The sequence below is a fragment of the Terrapene carolina genome, unplaced genomic scaffold, assembly GCF_002925995.2.
Source record: "Terrapene carolina triunguis isolate 2854851 unplaced genomic scaffold, T_m_triunguis-2.0 Scaffold192, whole genome shotgun sequence".
In the NCBI taxonomy this organism is placed as follows: domain Eukaryota; kingdom Metazoa; phylum Chordata; order Testudines; family Emydidae; genus Terrapene; species Terrapene triunguis.
The window spans coordinates 15,069,732-15,095,464 of NW_020664543.1; the positions used below are offsets into that span (position 1 = coordinate 15,069,732).

The 25,733-nt window shown below is 44.4% G+C and overlaps 2 protein-coding genes across 4 annotated transcripts in view; one reads left to right on the forward strand and one right to left on the reverse strand.

The window, feature by feature from the left end:
* Window positions 1–20,223, forward strand: part of SMIM5 (small integral membrane protein 5) — a 22,249-nt gene extending 2,026 nt beyond the window's left edge. The window contains exons 2-4 of one of the 3 annotated variants that reach the window (XM_029912144.1): window positions 9,867–10,022; window positions 11,919–12,163; window positions 19,402–20,223. In XM_029912144.1, the coding sequence (XP_029768004.1) occupies window positions 9,896–10,022; window positions 11,919–12,037 (246 nt within the window). In that variant the 5' untranslated portion in view covers window positions 9,867–9,895 and the 3' untranslated portion in view covers window positions 12,038–12,163; window positions 19,402–20,223. Of the gene's footprint in view, window positions 1–9,866; window positions 10,023–11,918; window positions 12,169–13,493; window positions 14,514–19,401 lie in introns of those variants that run through there. The other 2 variants (XM_029912143.1, XM_029912142.1) reach the window with 2 other exon arrangements.
* Window positions 1–25,733, reverse strand: part of RECQL5 (RecQ like helicase 5) — a 58,957-nt gene that overhangs the window by 23,114 nt on the left and 10,110 nt on the right. The window contains exons 6-7 of the mRNA XM_024214141.3: window positions 24,352–24,514; window positions 22,933–23,015 (exon numbers count right to left, since the gene is read on the reverse strand). Of these exons, the coding sequence (XP_024069909.2) occupies window positions 22,933–23,015; window positions 24,352–24,514 (246 nt within the window). The remainder of the gene's footprint in view (window positions 1–22,932; window positions 23,016–24,351; window positions 24,515–25,733) is intronic.

Genomic DNA, 25,733 nt, shown 5'->3' on the forward strand with positions numbered 1-25,733 from the left:
GAAGTAGAAAGGCAGAGACATGGTTTACGTTACAGCTGTCACGTAGCACAGAGGCCTCTTAGCCTGTATCAAACATGACAGATCTATAGAAAGGCCTTTGCTGGAGGCCAAATGTACAGTGGGTTAGTACACTAGCCATTCACCTTAGAAGCAGAGACTTAAATCCAAGCAAGTGGGAGAAAAACAAAAAAAAAGTGATAAAACAATAGATTTTAGTCCACAACACAAACCCACCACAACTGAGAGTCTGCTCAGGACAGTCCCAGGACTGGAATAGCCAGGGAAGCTGGTAGTCAAAATTGAGGTGTCTTGGCAGAGTTGCCAGGGAAGTGCAGCGCCTGCCCATGCCCTTACTTGACACAAACTAGTGCAATCATTCCTCCCACACCATCCATTTCATAAGCTTCATACTTCACCCATCATTTAAATTGTTTCTTTCAAGAGATCAGAATTAGGTGCTTCAACTTCCTGGATTTTCTAGGTCCCTACAGCTAGCATGGCATCCTGGCTAGGATGGATTCATTCAGTTTCTGAGTTCTGGACAGTGCTGTGCAAATAAGGACCCAGGTGTAATGGAAAGCAGCTAGAGAATGTGTTCCCGATATTGTGATGAGGCATCTGGCACTGAGAAATACGACGCTATTGGCAGAAAACCTGTATTTCCTGAAGTGGGTATTTACTGGGCTTTCATAGACCTGGACACAGACACTCAAACATGGTACATCTCATTCTGTCAGCTGTCCTTGAAAACAGCTGTTCTAATTACTCAGTCTACTACAGAGCCGAGACCCAAGCAGCAGTAACTACAGAACGTCAGAGACCCCACTTGTTAGTTGCAGATTTATTTTTAATACAGCTTGTCCTTTCAGTAGGCAAGTCACAATCCCTGTGCCTCAGTTTCTCCCATCTGTAAAACAGGAGTAATAATAATGACCTATCAAGGCGCTTCATTTATTTACGATTCTCAGATGAGATGTGCTAGAGAAGGGTAGAGGATTCTTAAGAGTTTTATAGAAGTTCCCAACTCAGTGGTCTCGATTATCAATTTCAGACTCTTGATTGATATTTCAGGGGGTTCAATGCCTTCCCATGAACTTGTCACACATTAGTTAAATATGAGGTGATTAGGGCAGGACTGGGGCATCTTTACTGCTGCTGGGAAACCTGGCTCCAATAAGCGGACAAACTAGACTGCAGGCTATCTTGACTATTTGGGTACCCAATCAATTCTATTTTATAATCTGAAGGGGAGGGCTTCAGATTTTTCAACCTTGGCTGACAAGGTCAAAGCTTTTCTCCCATGAAATTGAACCACAATTTACCAGCTTGTGTGCATGTGGGCAAAGGCTGAATTCTCTAGAGCTGGGAACTATTTTCTCCTGCCAGTGAATGAACTATTGGCCTCACTGGTTCTGACCTCTCCTGTTATGGACACAAGACTTGCTTGTGGGCTGTCGTGAAGATCATGCGGTTGGTCAACTACATCCATGCCAGCAAAAGCTGCAGTAACAATGTAATATCGCTGGTGGATTTTCCCTATTTCTATAATCCCTTTAATCTCAAAGCATTTTGCAAATTTAAACTAATATATAAACCATATACAGGGATTATTTCATCTACTGTCAAAATGCACTTAGTATTTAACAATGCTCGGCAACATGACAATAGTTTAGGAACAGAAGTGGAAAAGATCTTATCCATTTGAAACCAGAACAATAATTCAGTACAGTACAAAGGAGCTACCACACTTAGGCCTGGTCCACACTAACCCCTCACTTCGAACTAAGGTACGCAAATTCAGCTACGTTAATAACGTAGCTGAATTCGAAGTACCTTAGTTCGAACTTACCGCGGGTCCAGACGCGGCAGGCAGGCTCCCCCGTCGATGCCGCGTACTCCTCTCGCCGAGCTGGAGTACCGGCGTCGACGGCGAGCACTTCCGGGATCAATTTATCGCGTCTAGACAAGACGCGATAAATCGATCCCAGAAGATCGATTGCTTACGGCCGGACCAGGAAGTAAGTGTAGACCTGCCCTTAGAATTAATCCACGACACCACAGCTGAACACCTACTCTTGAGAAAGTGATCACAACTAGTAAGAACCTTTGTTTTAAGCCTCATTGGGAGGGCAGCACCTTCAGCAGTACAGCACCCCTTTTTCACCATGCTGGGGTGGACTTGGAAGATTCCCTGCCAAGCAACCAACACTACCTTCCTACAGCTCCTAAGCATTCCAGGGGTGTTTCCCATTCCAGTATTGGGCCAAACTCACCTTGCTTATCTTGTGTGACTTGATGGGAATAGATCATAGCACACAATGTTTGTGTTAATAGCTGCAGACAAGAAATCTGAGAAAACATCTTAAAGAAAACATTACAATGGAGTCAGAGATGAGTGTGTGACAACAGACAAACTCCTTGCTTGGGATCATCAGGTAGTCCCCACTTTCTGAAAGTGCCCCTCTTGTTGAGTTGTGACGTCTCAAATGGTTGCCACTATGGGATGGGAGGTGAAGAGGATGCCGGTCTTCAGGCAGAATCAAAGATCAACATGACTAGGAAGTGCTGCATTAGAACTACATGTGCTAACAACAGCCTTCAGCAACAGACTCCCCAAAGCTTCATCTCAGACTTCAGAAAGCAGCAACAGCAAAAGCCTAGAAGGGTTTGCTTGCAAGAGGACATTGAAGTCAATCACATTTCCTGACTTCTAGTCCTGTGCCCTAACCACAAGATCATCATCTCTCTCGCTCTCTTCCCCTCTGTGCAAACATACATTACTGAAATGGCACCAGCATTATGACTAACCCATGGCTTAGTCCTCAACAATAAGTTTAGCCTCACCTGCCCTCCTACCCTCCAACACACCTACTTCTCCACGCAGAGGATGAAAGCACAGAAGAAGGGTGTAACTTGTTAAAGGGAAGGGTGTTTAAACTGTATACATTCGACAAATAATTTATTATTCATGGAGACTGGACCAGCTTAAGCCAGATACCAGAATCTGGGCCCTATGGATAGTAGACCATATTATGCAGCCTTCGCTCTTGGTTAAGGTCCAGCCAACTTACAATGGACATCAAAGATGTGACACACACAGCTGGTTCTCAGTCCCAAAAGGCTCTAGCCCAGGGTGGCCAGCACATCCCTCGGCCCGCGCCGCTTCCCGCAGCCCCCATTGGCCTGGAGCGGTGAACCGCAGCCAGTGGGAGGCGCGATCAGCCGAACCTGCGGACGCGGCAGGTAAACAAACTGGCCCGGACCGCCAGGGGCTTCCCCTGAAGAAGCGGCGGCCTGACTTTGAGAAGCACTGCTCTAGCCAAAATATTCAACCGGAGGTGCCTAAATAAATGTTCTTATTCTCAGAAATGCTGAGCAGCCAGAATTACCAATCAAATCAATAAGAGCTGCAGGTGCTCATCGGCTGAAAGTCAGGCCACTTATTTAGGTACCATACAGCTTTAGTCTATTAAAGCTAGTTGGAAAGATTTGGCCTCCAGGGCATTTATGGCAATTTGCACAGCTTTACCCAACTGGCCCTGCAGGATGAATCTGCATTAAAAAGAAATAAGATAGTACTTTCTAGGCATCACCTTAACCTTAATCAGTAACAACCTGCGAGAGCCCGGAACACAGGCAGTGCCTTGCTGGTTTAAAATAACCTAACCCGTGCGGCTGAGCTACATGCACTGCAAACCAAATGGACATCTTTCTGCACTATTACTGTGCTTGTTCTCTTTCCAAGCAAGACTAATGCCTTGAGGTTCTGCCTCCCTTCTAAAACAATATGGAGATCTAAAGATTTGATTTACTCAGTTCGCTTCCCTGCAGTGTGAATAGGAGATCTGAAGATTTAATCCCATTGGCTACAATGTAGGGTTTTGTTGCTTTAAAGAGGAATTTCTCAGAAATGAACAGTCAGAAAAGAAGATGGTTGGAACCATAACTTTCAGGCTGCCATGGCAGGCTAGAGGGAATGCTCCAAGCTGCCTGCCATGAAGCAGTTCAGGGTGGTGTTTGCTTTGATTTTTGTTTAAGTTTCTCTTTTCCTCCTCTCTCCCCCTCCGTTCCCCACCTTTTCTCATTTCTTCTTTGCGGCCTTTAGTTACAGCTGTGTGAATGCCAAGTCATAATAATAAGGTTTACTCTGTGTTGCAAAGGCAGGAAATGTGTGGACATTCTGATTTTCTCCTGTAATGAGCTCCAACGTCTTGCCGCTGTTGCCAGAAGAGCACTGGCTCCTGCTCTCATGTTCCTGTTCCCAGTGAACATACTACTGAGGGAGGTCAGCTGCAAAGAGAGACACCCAGTTGGAGAAACTGTGACATGAAGAGGTTGATTTGCCCCAGGTGAAACAGTCCATTGGTGGCAGTGCTTACTATAGAATCCAGGAACTCCATTTCCAGTTGCCTTCTCTAACCCCCAACAACATTCTATCCTTGGAAAGTAAACTGCCAGTTAAAGTGGGGGCTTCAAGCCGTCTTGGGGACTGCATCTCCAGTGTCACACAGAGATCACCAGCGGCCAAACTGGTTTCTTCTTATCATCTGAAATGCTGTAAAGTAATGGAGTGAGAATAACATCAGCTACTTTCCCTTGTAAACGAGAACAGAGTAGTGGAACTGTATCTTCCACAGAGAGATGTCCGTTTTAATAATTATCATTCGCTCTGATCTTCTGTACCACCTTTCACCGGTTACTGTAGGTCTTCTGCAGCTTCTTTGAAAAACAAGCGTACTAAATGAATTAATCGTTATAACTCCTTTGTGATGTCAGTAAGTATCATCGCCCTCGCTTTATAGAGAAGGAACCGGAGGCACAGAGAAGTTAGGTGATTTGTTCAAGGTCACAAAGTGAATTGGTGGCAGAGCTAGGAATAGAACCCAGTCCTTCCCCATGTGCTAATCTTTAGGGAAAAATCCTGGCCCCACTGAAGCCAATGGGAGTTTTACCACTGGTTTCGGTGGGAGTAAGATCAAGTCCAAGGTTAGTTCTGAGCAATTTATATAATTGGTAGAATGGAAGACGACAGACACAGTTTTTTGGGGGGGATGGGGAGCAGAGGCAGGGAGGAGAATAAGTGGAAGAGTGAATTCTGCAAAGTTGTTTGGTCCCGCGATTATAAATCCTGAAATGCTGTGAGTTTCTGGAGCTGGCATCTTGGTTAGTAGAGTGGAAAGGTATTTACTCCCTTGTTGGCAGCCAGATACTGCAGTTCAAGCTTTCTCCCTACAAGGTGTTCAAACCAAGATAAACAAGCAACATTCCTTGCAACTTTTAAACATCAGACTCCTTCACCCACGATGGTGTTAGGTAGCCTGACCAACAGAACACCCATAACGGAGGAAAGAAAGTCAAGCCAGGATCCTGGTCAACCTATATAGATTGAACCCTATATTAACCCATACAGTGTCACACCCACGCTACAGCAACAGTTCTACACTTCACACCAAAACTCTGGAGGCCTAGCTCATATCATACTAGCAACTCTCTCCCCAGCCCAGAGCACGGCACAAAAACATTTCTGACAGACTGTTTGCTGTGGGAGCTTCCGGGCAGAAAGACACCGTCAGGAGGGACAAACCAAAATGTTTTACCTCTGAAGCCAAGATCAGAAAGCACAGACTGTTTTGCCTCTCCTCACACCTTCCATTTGTTTGACTGGAAATCAAACTGAGACATAGAATCCTATAAAAGTGTGCGAGGTGGAAGAAAAGCCATTCGTGGAACAGTTCACTTTGGGCATGGAGATCAATCGTGGAGAGAAATATTTAACCCTGGTTTGTGCAATGGCCACTACAGCCTATAGGGCTAGCTTACCTTTATTATATTCACAGCTTTGCCTTCATTCTGCCTTTATTATATTCAGCAGTAATGCAAGGAACCTACAGGCCTGTATCCTATAAGACATTAGCTTCTGCAGTTAGCATCAGGCTTGAGGCCTATGGACTCTGGCACAGGTAAATGGTCCAATTGAAAACCCAAAGTATTGGGGAGCTGAAAAATAGAGCGTTTAAGGGGAAATCCCACACAAGAGTGTCATAGCGATGAATCGATGTACATGATAACAACTGGTACATAAGCTACCGCGCATACTGAACCACAAGGGTGCCAAGGCAACAAATTGACGTGTATGATAATAAGTTGAGATCACTGATATACTAACCTATAGGAGAAGGACACCCAATGTTAGCAAGGTAAGGAAATACAAATAAGGAAGAGGGGAGAAACTCCTACTGAATAAGCATCAGACATAGTGGTGTCAGCGTAACATATTATAAAAGTTGCATCCTAGCCTATGAGCAGTAGGAGAAATAGATGTAGCCCCTGGGAGGTGCCAGAATGATGGCCACTGTTGATGTAGGGCAAGGTAATGAGGAAGATGATTACTAACATTTCAGGTTGGTCTGCAAGGGAGGGATGGTGTAAGTACAGTATATGGATGTTCAGAGGTACATTCTGTAGTATCTCTATCTACCTTACTGGGCTGGAGTGTTTGTGACTGTGCTAAATGTTAATACAATGATTGGTAAATATAGAAGAGTTCCTATAGTGTGAGTGTTGAAACTGTGGACATCAGGTTTCCTAACTATATAATAATTTGAATAATACTGGGCCTGATCTTGGGACAAGAACCCGTCAACCCTCAAAGTGATAATTGGGAACTCTTAAGTAATCTATAGATTATTTATTAATTACATTGATCCAGGGCCGGTGCAAGGAAGTTTCACGCCCTAGGCGGCACTTCCATCTTGCGCGCCCCCCCCCCCCCCCCGCGGCAGTTCCCCCCCCCCCCCCCCCGCCCTGAGGCACACCCCCCCCTTGCCCTGAGGCGCCCCCCCCACGGCAGCTCCCCACCCCAGCTCACCTCTGCTCCGCCTCTTCCCCGAGCATGCCGCCCAGGCTCTAATTCTCCTCCCCCCAGGCTTGCGGTGCCAAACAGCTGAGCCGCACGTGCCCAGCCCAGGAACGCTGTTAAAAAAAAAAAAATGGGGGCACCGCTTTTTGGCGCCCCCAAATCTTGGCGCCCTAGGCAACCGCCTAGTTTGCCTTAATGGTAGCACCGGCCCTGCATTGATCAGGCTACATCATTTCAGGTCATAAGGCCACAACTGTGCTTCACTGCACCTGGCAGCACTCTTCCTACTGGACCTGGCCTTTTTCCCCCAGCCCCTAAGAACCCATCTGATTCTGACTCTTCCCTCCCCATAAACTCTGTAGCCTTGTTTTTAAAAGAACAAATCTCTGGATTGCATCCACATTCAAAATATACAGTTTTACTTGGCAGTATAGTATTTAAACCCAGCCTGCAAAGAAAGAGCCAAGCAAGATCTCTCCCCAAGTAATTGTTCTAAATGTACTGAAGGCTGAACCCAGAGCATCCACTGAGCAAACCAAAGCAGAAAGTGCAGCAGAGAATTGGTTGGCTTATTTATGATGCATTTTCTGTATCTCTGTTTGCTTTATGTCACCACTAAAGGCAGAAATTAACTGCAACATGAAGGACTCCCATAAAATACTGTCAACTAATATAATTTAAACAAGTCAGGAAATTTCAATTGAACAATGGCATGAGAACCTTAACTCAGTCGGGGGTCCAAGCACACACCAGGCGTGCACCATGTTCTGCATGCGTCTAACAGGCTGCATGCTTCTAAGCAGCCTACGCTACTAGTAGGCACAATGGCTTGAAGAACTGATGATGGGAAAACCTAAACTCAGTTTTGTTCATACTATACATCAGGAGTCGGCAACCTTTCAGAAGTGGTGTGCCGAGTCTTCATTTATTCACTCTTAATTTAAGGTTTCGCGTGCCAGTAATACATTTTAACCTTTTTAGAAGGTCTCGCTCTCTAAGTCTATAATATATAACTAAATTATTGTTGTATGTAAAGTAAATAAGGTTTCAAAATGTTTAAGAAGCTTCATTTAAAATTAAATTAAAATGCAGAGCCCCCTGGATCGGTGGCCAGGACCCGGGCAGTGTGAGTGCCACTGAAAATCAGCTCGTGTGCCGCCTTCAGCATGCGTGCCATAGGTTGCCTACTCCTGCTATACATGCTACAACATTAATGCAGTTGGACACCTTTCAGGGTTTGTCTACATGGGGAGTTAATCTGGAAAAACTATTCTGGAATAACTATTCCCAATTAGCTTCCTGCGTGGATGCTCTGATGCTCTTATTCCAGACTAAAGTGACTTGTTCCTGTTTAGCTTAGGGTTGTCTACACAAACATTTGGCTTGCAGCTGCTAGGATGTAAATCTACCCCACATTAACCTGTTGTGCACTAAGTGTCTGCGTGAACCCTACTAAGCACACTAACTGTTCCCTATTGTGCTTTGATATACTCTGGGAGTAGATCAAAGCGCATTAAGGAACGGTTAGTGCACATCAGCAGAGGCTACACAGACTCCTATAGCACGGCAGGCTAGTGCGGTGTAGTTTACACCTTAGCCTGCCGTGAACTAAATGTTTATGTAGACAAGCCAACCTGCTTTGAAAAGTGGATTATCCTAATTCAGAATAAGACACTCTCATTCTGGAATAAGGAGCATCCATGCAAACAGTTAATTGGGAATAGTTATTCTGCTTTAAATTCACGCCCTCCCTTAATCCAAATTACATTCTCAGCATAGGCAAGCTCTTAAAAACAGCATCCTACATCACTCTCCAGTAACATTGCAAGCTCATCCATTTGTAGACACAAGAAATTTTTGCTCCCCCAAAAGAGCAGGCTTGCAAATATTATGGATACAATTGAAGTGGTAGCTTTGAAAATGTTGCCCTATATAAATATAACTTTATCCACAGTATTTTCAGCTCCTGACAATAAATTGCCTTTTCATACTTGATGGAATTACAAGAGGAATACAGTAGAAAGAGAGTAAGGATCATAGATAATGTTTTCACCCCTCAGCTCACAGAGGATCTACACTAGGCTCTAAAGTCAAAGATCTCCGTGGCATTTGTTCTCCCTTCCTCCCCTTCCCCCCCCACCCCCCCATATACACAATGCGTGGAAGTCTAAATCCCCTAGTCAGATTATATGTCACTACATTACTACAAATGTGTGGTCAAACAGATCTATATTTATCTTACCGGGTACAAAAGTCACAGTCAGCTGTATAAACTTAAAGCATTCATGTCTCCTAAATAGATGTGGATCAGTCAAAATTCACAATATCACCATACACCACCAGCCCTAGAAACCAGAAATGTGACATGAGTATTACACAAGGGTGCTATGATAATGGAAGCACTCACAAGGTGGCTTGCTGCTGCTGGAGCTACAAGAAACCTTAAAAGGGAGCGTGTGTTGCGTTACACAGGGGAAGACAATTTTGTATACAGAATGCAGCATCGTGGGAATGATTTGGGACACACATTCTCAGGTTAGCAAGTGAAAGTCAGCTTATTTTCTGGGAGAACATGAGCTTGGACAGTTGAAAAGCAACAACTAATTTTTCCCTTTGTGGAAATCAGCCAGCTTTAATGTCATCCCATACATAGCAGGCTGAGAGGGAACACCATATTTTTGTCCTTGCCCAACTGTGCAAAATCATTTGGCTTTTTAAAAGCGGTGAAGCAGAGCCCAGATGGAGAGTATACCCACAAACTGATCTGATACAAAGCCAGAGTGTCAGCTAGCTCCAGATTTGAATAAAAGCAATGTCAGGATATGCAGATAGTTAAAATCCCTCCTCCTTAGCTATTGGGAGCAAGGGCTGAGACCGGATAAACGTGTTTTACTTGTGATCCCAAATTAGCTCCCTAAAGAAGGCTGGCTGTTTCCCTAGTGTTAATAATATTGACAGTAAAAAGCTTCATGCGCACTCTCTCTTTCTTTCTTTGGCTTTTCTCCAGTATAACACACTTGGACAGTGCTGGCCAGGATGTCTTCTGAAGGCTTTCTGAAGGAAATACAGACCATTGGTGAGAAGTTCCTGCTTAAGCTCCAGAAGCTGCCCCAGGCTGAACCTGTGGAGATAGTGTCATTTTGTATTATCCTCTTCTTTATCGGTAAGTACATGGAAGAGTGCTAGGATCCTATGTGCTCGTTGTTGCCTGAACCTCTCGGATCTCGTAGGCTGGCAGGCTGTGCTGAGGACTTTGCTGAAAGCAGGTGTGTTCTGCAGCTGTTCTAAAGAATGTGATTCTCTAGCTTATTTTCTCCCACAAATCCATTCTGATGGAAGTGAATTTTAGCACTCAGGATAGGACCAGACCAATGGCCCTGAAGAATTCATTCCTGTTTATGTACAGAACATATAGCATGGGGAGCAGCAGTGCAAGCTTTCCCCATACCATCGCCCCTGAACATTGATCTGGAGGGAAGCACGCTTGCTATCGCTGTGAGTAAATCCCAGAGTCACATCATGTGTAAATGTTTTGAGGAGTAGAAGGAGAGCGTTTGTGAAGAATGGTATTAGTGTATCGTGCCACCAGACAAGACACTCAAGTCTGGGATTGCCCCCATTACTGCTGCTTCCTAGAAACTGGCACACTTTAGTGGACACATTTCTTTTCCTGGTGTGAACAGAAAGAGTGCCTCCCCCTTGAAGAGGTTAGCTCATGGAGTCACCCTGTCATGGAGTAACTGGTGTTGGAGGAGGGGGAATAAACAGCTGTCCGGTCAGATGGAGAAAGTTTTTTTAAACAGTGGAAAAGTAGGAAGAGGAAAGGCAGGAACCCTTGAGTGAAAGGGAAAGGGGGGCGTTTGCTCGCAGTTTGAATGCCATGGGGAACGGCGGTGTCCACAAAGGGATCCCTCCCTCAGCTGGAATTTGGAAGCAGGTATATCTGCTTCTCATAGACACAACTGGTTTCCCCACTGGGTCTGGTTCCCTGGCAGCCTGTCAATGGATTACACTTAAAGGAACAAACACAATGGGTGTTATGTAACACTTAACGCATCACCCTTATCTCTTCCAGAGAAAGGTATTAATCCCATCCCCATCTTGACCATCATCCCTAACAGGATCCTGGCAGTTCAGCTCTTTGTTTTTAAAGGGAACCCTATATTTGACACTATATATAGTTTGGACAGATAGTGGCTGGGTGGTGATGGTGGCCCGTGAAATACAGGGGGTCAGACTAGATGATCTGAGAGTCCCTTCTAGCCTTAAATTCTATGACGAACAAAAATATAAGCGCCTACTAGTTTACCAGTTTGGAAGAAAAAAAACCCCCAAAGTTCTGAATACCTGTTATCATTATGTTCCATTCTATGCATCTGATGAAGTGGGCTGTAGCCTACGAAAGCTTATGCTCAAATAAATTTGTTAGTCTCTAAGGTGCCACAAGTACTCTTGTTCTTTTTCTTGGCATTAAAGTCACTTTTCTTAAGAGATGGGATGAGAACACTGACTTCACAGACAAATCCCAGCTCTGGTAACTGTTCCCTGCATACCTTAAGATTCCCCCTGTAATTTCATCTGAATGGACACCGTTCTTCACTTTCCACCCTTTAAAGCCACACAACACTACACAGCTGATGCATTTCACTCCAGAGGAGGCTGTCCTAAGAGGGGTGGAGGGATTCCCATTAGGCCTGATGCCCCAGGCCTTATGAGCATATAACTTCCAGGAATGGCAATGGGAATTTTTCATGTGCAATTACTGCATCACGGGACCCACAGTCTGGAAAGTATTTTAAGATCCTTTGGAATTAAATGTGCTGTATAATGTAATTATAAATGTTATTCTATAGCTTTAAGGTTATTTGCTCACATACTGATAAGCCAACATTGTTGGGTTTTTTGCCATAACGTACTATCTCCACCTGCCCAGAAATAAATCCAACATTTACAGCAGAGCTTCCAGGAAATTCTGCCTCTTCAAGGCACTGCAAAGTTGGTCTGTTTTTATTCTTGTAAGATCTTTTCAGAAGCCAATACTCTTCCTTTCTCTCTTCAGTTACTGTGCTGTCACTGATGATCCTAGCCTGCAGCTGTTGCTGCTATCGCTGCTGCTGCCAGGGAAGCCCTGATCAGAGAGGCAGGAAGATCCAGATCCAGCCAACTGCTCATGTGTGAAATGCATCAGGAGAAGACAGTGAAAGAGGACATAGGAGCCACTGTGGCTGAATGGCCTGGGAATGACCCTCTCTACACTAACCCTCTGAACGGGCTGGTGGGAGTGAATGAGAATACGCTGCAGAGGTAGGGTACGTCTTCACAACCCGCCATATCGGCGGGTAGCAATCGATTTATCCGGGATCGATATATCGCGTCTCGTTAAGACGCGATATATCGATCCCCGAACGCGCTCACCGTCGACTCCGGAACTCCACCAGAGCGAGCGGCGGTAGCGCAGTCGACGGGGGAGCCGCGGCCATCGATCCCGCGCCGTCTGGACCCCAGGTAATTCGATCCAAGATACTTCGACTTCAGCTACGCTATTCGCGTAGCTGAAGTTGCATATCTTGGATCGATCCCCCCCTAGTGTAGACCAGCCCGTAGGGTGACCAGATGTCCTGTTTTTAAAGGGACAGTCCATTTTTTTGGGGACTTTTTCTTATATAAGCACCTATGACCCCCAACCCCGATTTTTCACAGTTGCTATCTGCTAACCCTATGCAGAGGAGGAAAGTGGATCATAAGATGGACTAGGTTGTTCTGCAATGATCACTGCCTGGGTCTGTGATGTGGCCACATAGGTAACAGTATTCTGACATCCTTGCCATAGAAAGACACAAAAACAGACTTTTCCCAAAGCGAACATTGCAGCTGGGCTGGCAGAAAATTCCAACAGGCTCTCTCTTTGTGAGCCAAGAGCAGCAAACCACAAAGACCACATGCAGACTGCCCCGGGGTTAGGAAGGTCTCCTGCTCTCTTGATAAATGACCTAATCCAGTGAGGTGGTGCTGGGCACTAGCAATTCCTACTGTCATCACTGGAGATATCCATTACCAGCACCCGTCAGGATCAAGCCCAAAGCAAGTATGGCTTTTCCTTCCCTGTTCTACTTTCTTTAAAACCATGAGTAACAGAGTACGTGAAATTTAACAGAGCCATCCACTCAGAGCACAGCATGACATGAACTTTCAGCTGGCACATGAGCTCAGAGACTGGAAGTACAGTTGGCATCAAATGCTCCCTGCTTTTATTTTCTCAGTGTTACAAAGACAAGAAAACTGCCAAAGAGGAAAACAATTAGACTATGTGCAATATCCATCATACACTGAAGGATGAAGGCAAGAGGGGAAAAGCCTAACACAAATTGTTTTGTTTGCTTGCCCTGCCAGTAATCATTTTTTAAAAAAAGGTTTTTATTTAGATCCTTCTCTTCCATGAAAAAGTGTTGCTTTTTCTGCATATTGCAGGGTGAGTGTTCAGTACAGTGCCTGGGGCACTGAAGCAGATGTACAAATCCCCATTATTATTCATGGGAGTAGCATGCCTCGCTCCCTGCACTAAAGAAGGCCGGTGTGTAGTTTATATTAACGGCAGCAAATGTTTAAGGTATATTTATTCACACATGTATTTCAGAGAAAGAATATACAGTGAGGGCAGTGTTAATTCAGGATATACGTGCAGCAGCTGAGAGATGGCATCGTGACAAGTGGTGGAGCAAACTGGAGCCAAGCAAACTGTACCACTAAAGTTAACAAGTGCAAATAAATACCCTTTCAACACTGCAGCCACTGTGTAAATTTGGTTTATAGTCCAGGGAACTTCAAAAGGAAGTTACATGTGTATAAAGTCTGCAGCATTGGGCCCGACATTTGTAATTAAGGGTAGGAAAGGAGAAGAAAAACTACTCCCCTTTCTCAGTAATCCGTTAGTTAAAAGGGGTTTAATTTTTAAAACGGAAAGCAATTATGCCACAATATGAACTGATCACCTTTAAGAGAATTAAAACAAGCCCATTCTGAGTTAAGAGAGTGTAAACAAATCTTCTACTCGCATTTTGCATTTTTACTACTATGATTGAAACAGCCAAATGGACTACATACATATCTACAGTGCCAGAGTTCAGCTAAGGTGGGCTGAGTTACAAAGCTTTGAATATGGTGCTTTTTTAACACTTGCTGACACTTCTGTAAAAAGGGGCAATGAAAAGAGGAAAAATATTTAAAAGAATCCCTTAGCTAAATTACTAAGAGCACCCTAGATTATTAACAATATCCTCTGTGTGTATATGTGTGTGTACACACACACACAAATACACACACACAAAATCAACTAGTTTGCTTTTCACCACTTGTGTTGTTTAGCTTTTTGTTCTTCACTCAATTAGATTCGTCCATTTTGCATCTGAGTTCATTCTCATACTTTGGAACAATTCTGGAAGCTGCCAACAATGCAGAGGAATGTTTAGATTAAGAAAAAACAATACCGCAGCATTTCAATTGTGCAAAAATAAAATGCATTTTTATAGCTAATGGGGATGGTTTGGTTTTTAAGAGAATTAAAAATGTTGGACCTAACTTGACCAGGGCCATTAAAAGTTAAATAATAATAATGCTCCACTGCTATAAGCTAGCCACACACAAAGAATAAAAGTTATATTTAGACTGAAGTGCCCAGCCTTTCCATTTGGCTGCCACAATGCACATGGTAGAAGCAAAACTTTGCATCTTGTAACAAAGGAATTGGGACAACTAAGCCCTAGTGTAGTATCAGTTTAATATAATAAACTTTCATAGATCTGGTGCACCCTCCCACAGAAGATCTCCAAGTGTTTTACAGACATTAGAGAGACAAAGCGGGTGAGGCAATATTTTTTACTGGACCAACTTTTGTTGGTGAAAGAGACAAGCTTTCGAGATTCACAGAGCTCTTCTTCAGGTCTGGAAAAGGTAACCAGAATGTTACAACTAAATACAAGGTGGGACAGATTGTTAAGCATAAGGGGTTTACACTGAAGGTGTTGTGAAGGTTTCCTTGGAGGACCAGGGCTGATAAGTCAGATATGGAGTGAACACTCTGCGAAAAGTATTCGCCCACAGGTAACAGGGTATTTTTATCCAATAGAAGATATTACCTCACCCACCTTGTCTCTCTCATATCCTGGGACCAACATGACTACAACAACATTCCAGACATCAGGGAAGTAATCCTCACACTAGGTACATCTGTGGTTATCCCTGAGGCACAGAGATGTTAATTGACTGCCCAACGGGAAACTTGATACATCCTCACTTATAAGGATGAGCTTTTTGTTTCTCAATTAACTCGAAACCTAGACACCTGTGACCAATGAAACAGCACCTACTTCTTCCCTACCCTCAGCCAGGCAGTGGCTGTTATGGAAATGAATAGGATCCTAGCATGAAGCGTTTCATCATCATGGAGCTGGCTGTGCTAATGCAGTCATGGTGGCTGTCACAAGGCGGACACTGCAGTGAGGAAAAACTCACCTGGAGTGACAGTGAGTACTTGGGGACTGCTACAAGCAAGCCCATATTTACCAGCCCTTATCTACACAGGCATAGCAACAAGGCTTAAAATACTGACCAAGAGCAGCAAGAGGAAGGCCCCTGCCTTATCTCTACCACAATATGTTCCCGAATTAGCAACAACCGGGAATAAAAAAAAGGGAGGGATAGAAAGAGAGCAATCGGGAATTTAAACACTCGCTGAAGACAGCCTGAAACCAAGATCATATTTCAGACCAGGGGAACAATGTCCTACCAGCAGGTGGCATGGACACCCCACCCTCGCGAGGAGACAGCTACTATGGGCTCAGTTCTGCAAAGCGCTGAGGTGCTACTTGCTCTTTCAAGCATGCGAGCAGTCCCCTCAAAGTTAGTGGAATTACTCACATGCTTGGAATTCAGCAGATGCTTAAGTACAAGATGGGGTCTAAGTCCCAGTGCACAAAGAATCCTAGTTCAACTCACTGAATTACTACAGTTTATGATTGGCTAATAAACACTGGACCAGTTCCGCCTGCACACCACACACACATATTTCTAGTCTCTTGGCTTAAAATAATCTACAGATAAAGTGGATGGGAGCCACAGGCAGATTTACCCTGCGCGGTGTTGGATCTGGGGCGCCTCCTTGCTCAGATAGGAGGGGAATTTTTTTAAGTCCAGCAAGCAGAAGCAGAGAATAACTCTCTTCAAATGCAGAAGCTTTTGTAAACGTGCAACAGCTGGAGTTAGCATGAAAGCAGGAAGTGCAAGATGCACGCGACGATTGCCTTAGTCTTCCACGACGCAGCTGTCATAGTTTTCTTGTTACGCAATTTTCATTTTGGTAAAGTGGAGTGTGGTCACATATATCTTACATAAAAGCTTCTACTCGCCAGGATTAACCCTCCCGCTTTAGAGTGCAAAACTGACCTCAGTTAATGCTACTTTTGATCAGACTGTAGGATCTGACGGTGAGCAACAAGTTCACCTCCCCCTCTCCCCCATGCCCCTGGAGCCCTCTACTTGTGTAATCTTCCTGTTCCCCTTTAAGAAAGCAACAAAGAGACTATTTGATCATAGCTATCCCACAGTGCAATTGCTCTGTAAGGGACTACTCTGCCTGTACTGTTACAAACTGATGAAGATACTGATTGGAAGCGTGGCCTTGTTTAACACACTTCTAAAAAGAGAGGAGTAAGGCCTGGTCTACACTTAAAGATTCGATTGACTAGGTCATGCAGGGCTGTGAAGGGGAAAAACACCTTCTGTTCACGTAGGAAGCATCCCCATACTATGGCGCTACAGTGGCACAGTGCTGTAGCTGTGCCGCTGTAGGGGCTGCATTGTAGACATGCCCTCTGTTTCTAAACTGAGCTTGGGATACTGACTCCTGTACATAAATCAGAGATTAGAGCCGAATCCCCTCCACCAAGAGTGAGGTTGTGAGCTACCACCTGACCCAGCAGCTACAGGAACTAGCAGGCCCTCTCAAGTATCAGGAAGGTTTTTTGTTGGAATGGATGCCTGCAGCAAGATGCAGGCATGGAAAGGAGGAAAGAAAAGATGTTTGATTCAATCAGTGTCATGTGGAGACCATAAAGCAAAAAGATCGGTGGGATGAATTATAGAGAGGAAGGGTTGCTACCTGTCGCATTGGTTCCTATGACAGTCTCACATCATACAAGTAAGACTTGCACGACATTGAAATGTTCAAAAATATCCTTTGGAGTCAGCACAGCATCGAGTCAGGACATTGCATCATGATGGGATGACAAACATGGCCAAATTCAGACCTGGTGCATGCATATGCAACTCAACTTCACACCATGTCTGAACCTGATCCAATCAATTTGGCCCATGGCCAGGACAAACTTTTAAAGGCAGCAACTCTAGGTCTCTACCAAAGTGATGAATGTTTTACTCCTTTGGGGAAGAGGTTCATATTGCCAACATACCCCACCCCCCAGGCTCTCTCACTGGCTGGTGCTTGATCAAATAGATCAAGGAGTAACAGCATTGATCAGGGGCCACAGCTTTTAATCACAAGTCACACTGCAATCAAGGGCTGGATACATGATACCTACCATTTCCCTCCACTACCTTTCCAGCAGGACTACTCCAATTGAAACACACACAGACACAAATAAGGCTTGGGAGTGGCTGAGTCATGGGCAAACCATGTCTCTGAACTGTACAATCAGACAAGCCACAGATAAGCCTCACCACCCTTCCAGAAAGTCTGCAGGGGAGACACAAAACATTGCCACCATTGTTAATAATTTACTAAAGTACAAACAGGCAATTCCCACAGAGAGTCCGCCCTTCCCATGCACACTGAAGAGGGACCTCTCAGCAGGCCAGGATCTTCTGCAGAGAAGGCACCAGTGGCAGAAGGCACATACGCTACATCCACAGCAGCTTCAGGTAATAGTGGAACCATCCACAACTACTTCGTTTCAAGGCTGACTGCATTCAGAGGAAAGATGGCAGCTTTGGGGTATCCAGTCAGACTGTATTTCTTCCCTCGGGCTTGGAGGAGACCTATTTTGAGGCGATCGATGCTGTCACTATTTTAGAGGGCGAGGAGACTGTCCCAGAGGGTCTGCATGCAGCTTTCTCAGGGGTGAACTATCCAGACAGGCCCTTTGTCACTACATGTCTAACTGCAGAGTTATAAAGGACCCTGTTAAAATGATCTGCTGTGATTCCAAAAACCAAAGCATTATCCAAATACTTTGGCTGCTGGGGCAGAAGTAACAAACAACAACTGTAATGTGTTTCTGAGATTCTAGCGGGCACCGCTTTGTGAGGGTGAAATTAACTTCACACTGTCTAACCCTTTTCCTTTCATGCAGTATTAAGGGCAGAAATGCAACGGGAGGGGGCTAGTACAGGTATAAGTAGACTGAAATAATTTAGCGAGGTGTTGTCTCCCTCTCCCCCACTCTTTGTATTAGGTCAGGATAGCAGTCGCTCTGACGGAAGGAGGAATAATCCATCCATCCTTTCATTTCTCACTGAGGTGTATAAAGCAGGGAAGCATTAAAGCTTCTTGCAAAGAGATGTCAGATGTTATTTAAATGGTGTAACAGCATGGCTGTGAGCAAGGCAACGGGCAAGATGGCATTGAATGAGCAAGCGTGTAGAGCCTAGTGAGACTCCAGAGTAAATTATGTCAATAAAATAAAATAAAAATATTTTAGTTGCAGTTTAACACCATTAGTGAGAAAGTGTGCGTGTGCACACATGCATGTGGTACTGTTAAAGAAATGGTAAGGTTTGGGTCAAAAACGGGAGGAAAAGCTAAAACTAACACTCTGTGCATAACTACACCTGCAGAAGGAGAAACGTTTGCATGGAGGTAGCTTGGCTGTTCTAATTGCTTCTCTTTTTGTATTAAACGACAAGAAGGTTTAATCCCCCATTTGATAATGTGCCTGCAGAACAGATTGCTTTTGCTATAGGGGTACAAGAGCATATGTCCATGTCTGGTGTACTCCCATGACTTAAGAGCCTAACTTTTTATTTTAAAAGGGCCACATCCTCAACTGGTGTAAACCGGAGTATCTCAACTGACTTCAGTGGCGCTATCCTGATTTACCACTGCTGAGGATCTTGTTCAAAATGTCTTCTGCTCTGACAGACTTGCTATGGTCATTGATTTTTATTATATTTCTTTTACATCCAGGACTATACAATCCTTATACTGAAGATTCTGACAAAGCCATGACTGTAGCTGCACCAGCAGACACTGCTAAAATATTGGTAAAATAAAACCCCACTGCTGGAATAATTAATTCCTGAACAGAATTTTAAGGGCAGAATCTTCTCTGGCACAGACCACTAGACAGTTCTTTGGTGTTCTATATTCTGTTTATGTTCATGGGATTGGTTTCTCTAAAGAGTGACTACACCTTTTGAAAGAACAATGCTAGTAAGTGTGTAAAGGGTATGTGTGTGCATATATCTGTTGAGGAAGTAGAGAAGGTAGACAAGTATCAGACACTCATCTGGTTTCCCCACTCTAATTCCAGCAGGGACGGGCCAGCATGTCGTCCTCAACACAAACGGCTTCCCCAGTTCTGGAAAACTTGAAGAGTTGCATTCTGACAGATGATTGGGCTCTCGCAGGACTAGTGGTGATTGGGTCATTCTGCACAGTCTTCATTGCCCTCCTCTTGTTCGCTGCCATCTTTGGCTGGTGCTCAGCTCCAAAGCGTAAATCAAGTTGCATATAAACCACAAGGACAAGAGTGGGGCATTTCACGAATACCACAACCAGGCAAGAATTGGCCCAGCCACGAACTGTTTGATCAGGTCAAAGGGAAGCTTCATCTTTTATCCTTCTTGTGTGGTTAATTCTTCACACACAGACTTGAGGCACTCGCAATCTGACAGCCTGCATATAAGACTGCGCCTGCAAGGGAGGTCCTCATGCTGTTGTGTACTCAATTACAAATCTCCACACACAATGCAATCTCAATTCAGGACCATGTGACCAGCCAAACCTTACAGTCAAGATATTTGCTTGCTTGAACTTTTCCCTGACAAGGAAAATTACTGGGTTACTGCCATTCTGAAGCTGGAAGAGACCCTCGAGTAACCCCACCACATTCAGATGAGGAAGGAAATAGCCCCCAGATCAAAAGCTCATCTCGACCCTTCTATGTGAAAAGCTTTTTCGTTAAAAGAAGCTGATGTAATGTTCTTCTGCTCTGGTTACATAACAACCTAAAATAACATGCGTGCAAGACAATCCAAGTGTCTCTTTCTCCTCCTTTTGTTGTAATTTAGGACCTCACAAGGTCAGGGTTTTTGTTGTTTTGGTTTCTAGAGGTTTGTTTGTTTTTTATGAAAGTGGGTAGAAAAACCTATTAGTTTAAAATAAAAAAAAAAACTGGATAACAGAAAAACATGATGTTTCTTTGAACAGTCTCTTAATAAGGGTTTCTAGCTAGTAGGAAGTTACAACATGCAGCAGACAAACCCAAGGAGGGGCCTGCAGTAAAGATCACCCCGGGATGAGATGTAGCATGTGAAATTTCAGGGGGTAGTGGGGATTGGTGAAGTTAGGGGAGGGAAGATTTTGAAGGGGTTGGGGGGAAAAAAGTGAGATTTATAATTGGAAGCTACTTTCAGCCTTAAATATAGAGTGGTCAGCATCCCCTTTCCCCCTTAACAACAGTGCACCAAGAAAAGGGTGATTTTACTTTTAAATGCCCCCATGGAACTGAAGAAACACTATTCCTTTCTCCAATAGTCTCAGCTAAAGAAAATCTATTTTTTCCAGGTAAAGTATTATTACATGGGTCTGCCACATACAAAGTTCCCTAGCACATACCCATTGCTTTACTGCTGCCGTGGAACAGCACTAGGGAGAGTCATCTCTGTAAATAACAGCCAGGCTCCCGTCACTCTAGGGTGGGAGATGTAAGTCAAGATGACGGAGCAATTACATGAACCTTAACTAACCCAAGTTCTGGTACTAACACTTACCCTAGAAAGTCCTGCTATAACTACTGATGGCTTGTGCAAAATTAGTTTGGCAGTCTCAGGTGAGTTCCCAGTGCACAAGTGTCCATTGCAAATGAGCTGCGACGAAACCCTTGCTAGTAATCTCAGCAGAGAGATCACGGAGTAATCAGAGACGGAAGCTAAGATATCTTCACCCCATAGCTATTAAAAAGGACTTCTCATTTCAACTGGCAACAGAAGCAACACAGAGGCAGCCAGCTGGCTATTCTAGGTACGACCTAAAGGCATGCAACAGCCGCTGAAGATTGACTTAGCTGCATAAACTGACCAAAATATTAGAGCATGGTCCCTCACAGCAGACACCTAGTGGAGTCACCTTAACTGCAACCAATCAAGCATTGTTTCAAGGGCATGCCAATTATTCTGACATTTGGGCCAGACCTCAGGGCAACTGGTAAAAATCCTTCATAATAACCTGTTCAACAGGTCTTGTTCTCTGTCAAAACATGACTGAAGGCAACGCCCTCACCAGGACTCCAGAAATGAGAAAATAAATATTCCCGTTTCCACCACTGAATCCTGACCAAACCACTCTGGATGCAGAGCCATATAATGAAAATGGATCCAAGGCTATATGTGGGAGGGAGGATATTCATTTCCCAGTTTGTAAACATACACTGCTCTCTTATTGGGAAAATTAAGGTCTTGCTGTCTCAAACTAGTGGCACATAGTAATTTGTTACAATTACAGCCTTCTCGGATTTACAGTACACTATTTGTAACGTGTATAGTGGTTACAAGTCTGCGTTTAGGTTCCCCAACTTGGGCGTGTGCGCGCTATGGCCTTGATCCTGAAAGGTGCTGAGCACCCTAAACTCCTGTCGAGGACAACAGGAATTAGGGACACTTAGCATCTTGCAGCATGGAGCTCTTTTGAGTCAGAGGCAAACATGAAAGCTAATTGCTTCTACACCAAGATGCTGGGCTTTAGATCATGCCTTTCTTTACAGCAGAGATGATGTGGCAAAGAAAAAGTCAAAAATAGACAACTGGAATGTCCAGTGTGAGTCAGAAAATAGGAAAAGCTGCGCAAAGAAACACTGCCCATTCCCTTTGGTTTCTTTAGCAGAAAAATGCTGATGCTGCATGACAATTCCATGTGGCAGCATGGGAGGATGTCATGGTCATACAGTAGCCCCTTCCCATAACCAGATAATCAATATACAATGCTAGGTGCCAGTTTCACACTCTGAGGACTTGGTGGCAATGGGCACCCCATTGACAGGAGATGGAGAAAGATGAGATGCTCAGAACAGAGGCAAGATTATACCGCATGTGGTTACATAAGCCATTGAACCGGCCAGTCTCAGAGGCAGTGACACTCAGATACAGGGTAGGTGGCCCAAATCATCAATAGAAATAGCCAACACCTTGTGCAATCTAACACAAGGGCCCCTGGTTTCTGTAATGCAGAACCTGGTGCAGAATTCTGCAGCAAACTAGGAATTCTGGGGTAGTTTCATGTACACTTAAAAGTAGAGTGTTTTAAATATGAAAATACAACTTTTGGCTATTTATTTTAATATTAAAGTCACTTTATTTTATGCTTCTCTCTGATTGTCAACACGCTGCAGATTTCTGCATTGGCAGCGAACAACTGCCTTGTAGAAGTTGTCATAGGGGAAGTTGGAGGTTTTAACAGGAGACAGTTAGTTGTGTATTTTGGTGCCTGGGAAAGCAGGTGGGCAGATGATGGGGTTTGTGAACATAACATAAGAAGGGCCATTGGTTTGACCCAGTGTGGCCAATCTAGCCCAGTACCCTGTCTTCCACGAGTAACAATGAATTAAAATGAAAGCAGGCAGTTCACACCTCTTAGAACTACTATTTCTGACAGTCTTCCCATAGACAGTACTGCATCTGTTACATTCAGTTCACATTTTCCACCAAAACTTTGAGGTCTAGAAATTTAAGTTTTTCCACAGCATCATAGTTCCAGAATACACTGGCAATAATGGTGCCAAAGAGGGGAAGAGTAGATTAATTCACCCACCCCTCCCGCTATCAATGCATATAAGAGAGACACTTACCCCAGCTCTTCACAGAAGTTCACTATAGCATCAAACGCCGTCAGCACAGCTTTATCAGACTCTTTCAAGGTGCCTCTTTTCTCCTGGGAATAATAAAAGACAATGCTTAAAGCCACCTTCAATGTAGCTATGGACGGATGCAGCACCTCTGCTGACAGCCAAATCCGACCATCTTTCCAGAACATAGCTGCAACCAGATCTATGCTCCACTTCTCCACCCCATGGTAGTACCGCAGCCAAGAGTGACCACCACCTCCTCTGCCATGCCTTCAGACCCTCTGACAACGCTGCAGCCAGGTCCAGCCATCTCTTCCCCAGCACTTCTGCCTCTTCCACTCTAAGCTGTGACACTGCTGCAGCCAGATCCGAGCGCAATGCCTCTAACCCCAGTCCTAGTAGCAGTAATGTGGCCAGAACTGGGAAAACTCTATTCTGCCTTGGGACAGTCTGAGGTAACTGCAAACAAGGGGCTGACTAGACCAGTGGTTCTCAACCAGGAGTACGTGTAACCCTGGGGGTATGCAGAGATACTCCAGGGGGTACATCAGCTCCTCTAGATATTGGCCTAGTTTTACAACAGGCTACATAAAAAGCGAAGTCATACAAACTAAAATTTCATGCAGACAATGACTTGTTTATACTGCTCTATATACTATACACTGAAATGTAAGTACAATATTTATATTCCAATTGATTTTTTTTTATAATTGTATGGTAAAAATGAGAAAGTGAGCAATTTTTCAGTGCTGTGACACTTTTGTATTTTTATGTCTGATTTTGGAAGCAAGTAGTTTTTAAGTGAGGTGAAACTTGGGTGTATGCAAGACAAATCAGACTCCTGAAAGGGGTACAATAGTCTGGAAAGGTTGAGAGCCATTGAACTAGACCGTGATGGGGTGTATCTGGCCTTCTCTATCTCTTGCTGCAGCGGTTGAAGCACTGACACCCCCCTGCTCTAGGAAAACCAACTCAGCCCAGGCTACAAACAAGAGTTAGTCCTCCAGAGGCCCAGAAAGGCCAGGAGGAGACCCTGTCCAATCAGGAGCCAGCAGGCCAGTTAAGAAGGCTTGTCTGCTGCCTCTCCAGGGGAGTACTGGGGGAGACTTGGACAGAGAAGGAGCGCTTCAGTGCAAACCCTGAACCAGGCTAGGGCCTTGGCTTCAAGCACTACAATCAAGCACTTGCCTGTTTAAAGGCACAGACAGCCAAATTCTGAGTTTAACTGTGTAAAGATGAGTGCTGAGCTTGCAGCATAGACTGCCCTGCTCCAAACAGGCTGCCACAATTTGTGAACTGAGGCAGGGACCACCCATAGTACCATGCATTGCACAGAAAGTGGTGCTAGCCAGGCCTGTGACATAGACAAAGAGCAAAACCTAGCGTTGGTAGTGCTGTAGGAAGCTCTTCTGCAGATCCTACCTGGAGTTTAGAGAGCTCCTTCTTGATCAGGAAGGAGACTTGATCCCGGTCATTCCTAGAGTAATAGAGACGGCAACAGGACAGCTTCCCATCTCTCCCAGCCCTTCCAGACTCCTGGTAATATCCAGCCATCGACTTCGCAATATTCCAATGGGCAACAAATCTGCATGGGATAAGAGAATGGTAAGCATCAAGTTGAAGTCCTTTCTCCCATCATTGTAAACACAGAGATGTTCTCTATTGAGGCCAACAATAAAGTAGAAACAGAGCTGCGTAAGTGAGAGCAAGGACTAAGGAGGGAATGGAGCAAGGGATTCTTAACTGGACATTCTTAAAACAGTAAAGAGGCACCAAGGGAAGCTACAACAAAAGCCTAGTGTGTGTGTGTAAACAATAAGTCAGTGGGACACACCCAAAGCGAATGGAGGAGACTAGGCATGGTGTATATACTATAAATGCATAAAGATATACAGCTGTGAAGGGCGGAGAAAACAGTATTGATCTCCAGGAGTTTGCGTTCTTTTACTGTAAAGTTGTGCATGTTATTAATATGCATTATTTACTTTAAGGATTTGCAACATGTTTTATAATATTATTATTCATAGATTCCAAGGCCAGAAGGGACCATGGTGATCTAGTTTGACCTCCTGTATACACAGGCGATAGAACTTTCCCCATTTAAACTTCAGTTAGAAGCTTCTTTGCCTACAAGCTATGCGTATGGAATTCTGTCTCACAAACTTCAACTGTACAGTAAGGGCTCCCTTGCAATCATAATATGCCACCATGGATCATTACTAAACAACCATTGAAGTTGCACACAAAAACGGCAATCAAAATACCATTGCATGGCTGACTTAAACCTATAAATGCTAGACCATTCACTGACAGCTGTGTTCTCTACCCTCTGGGTCCCAGAGCAGTTTATGCTCCGGTGATGTGCTGCCAATATTTTATACAAAGGGTTCCCTCAAAAGTGGCCTCATTATTGTATGCTAAACCCCATACTCCAGAAGTTTGTGTGCTGCAGACATATGGAGTGAGAGACTGCAGAAATCTAGTTACTGGTTATCCTCATTTAAACAAAAACACTCTGTCAGAACCAGGGCCAGGCAGGAGGTAGCAGAGCATAACATTTCCTCCTTGCCTGTATGTTTATGAGCGCCTCAAATACGCCATCTCCAGCCACAGTGAATAAGCAGCAAATAGGGAGGGGCTGGCAACAGCAGGGGAACCCTGCCTTCATTTCCCTCAGGGGCCTCCTCCACACTTCTCAGGCATGATCTTATACCTGATGATGTGTGTACAATTCCTGTCCCAAGAACTTTGTTACTGCAGGGTTACGGTTGATTGGTAGTACCACATACCCTTCTGGAATATCA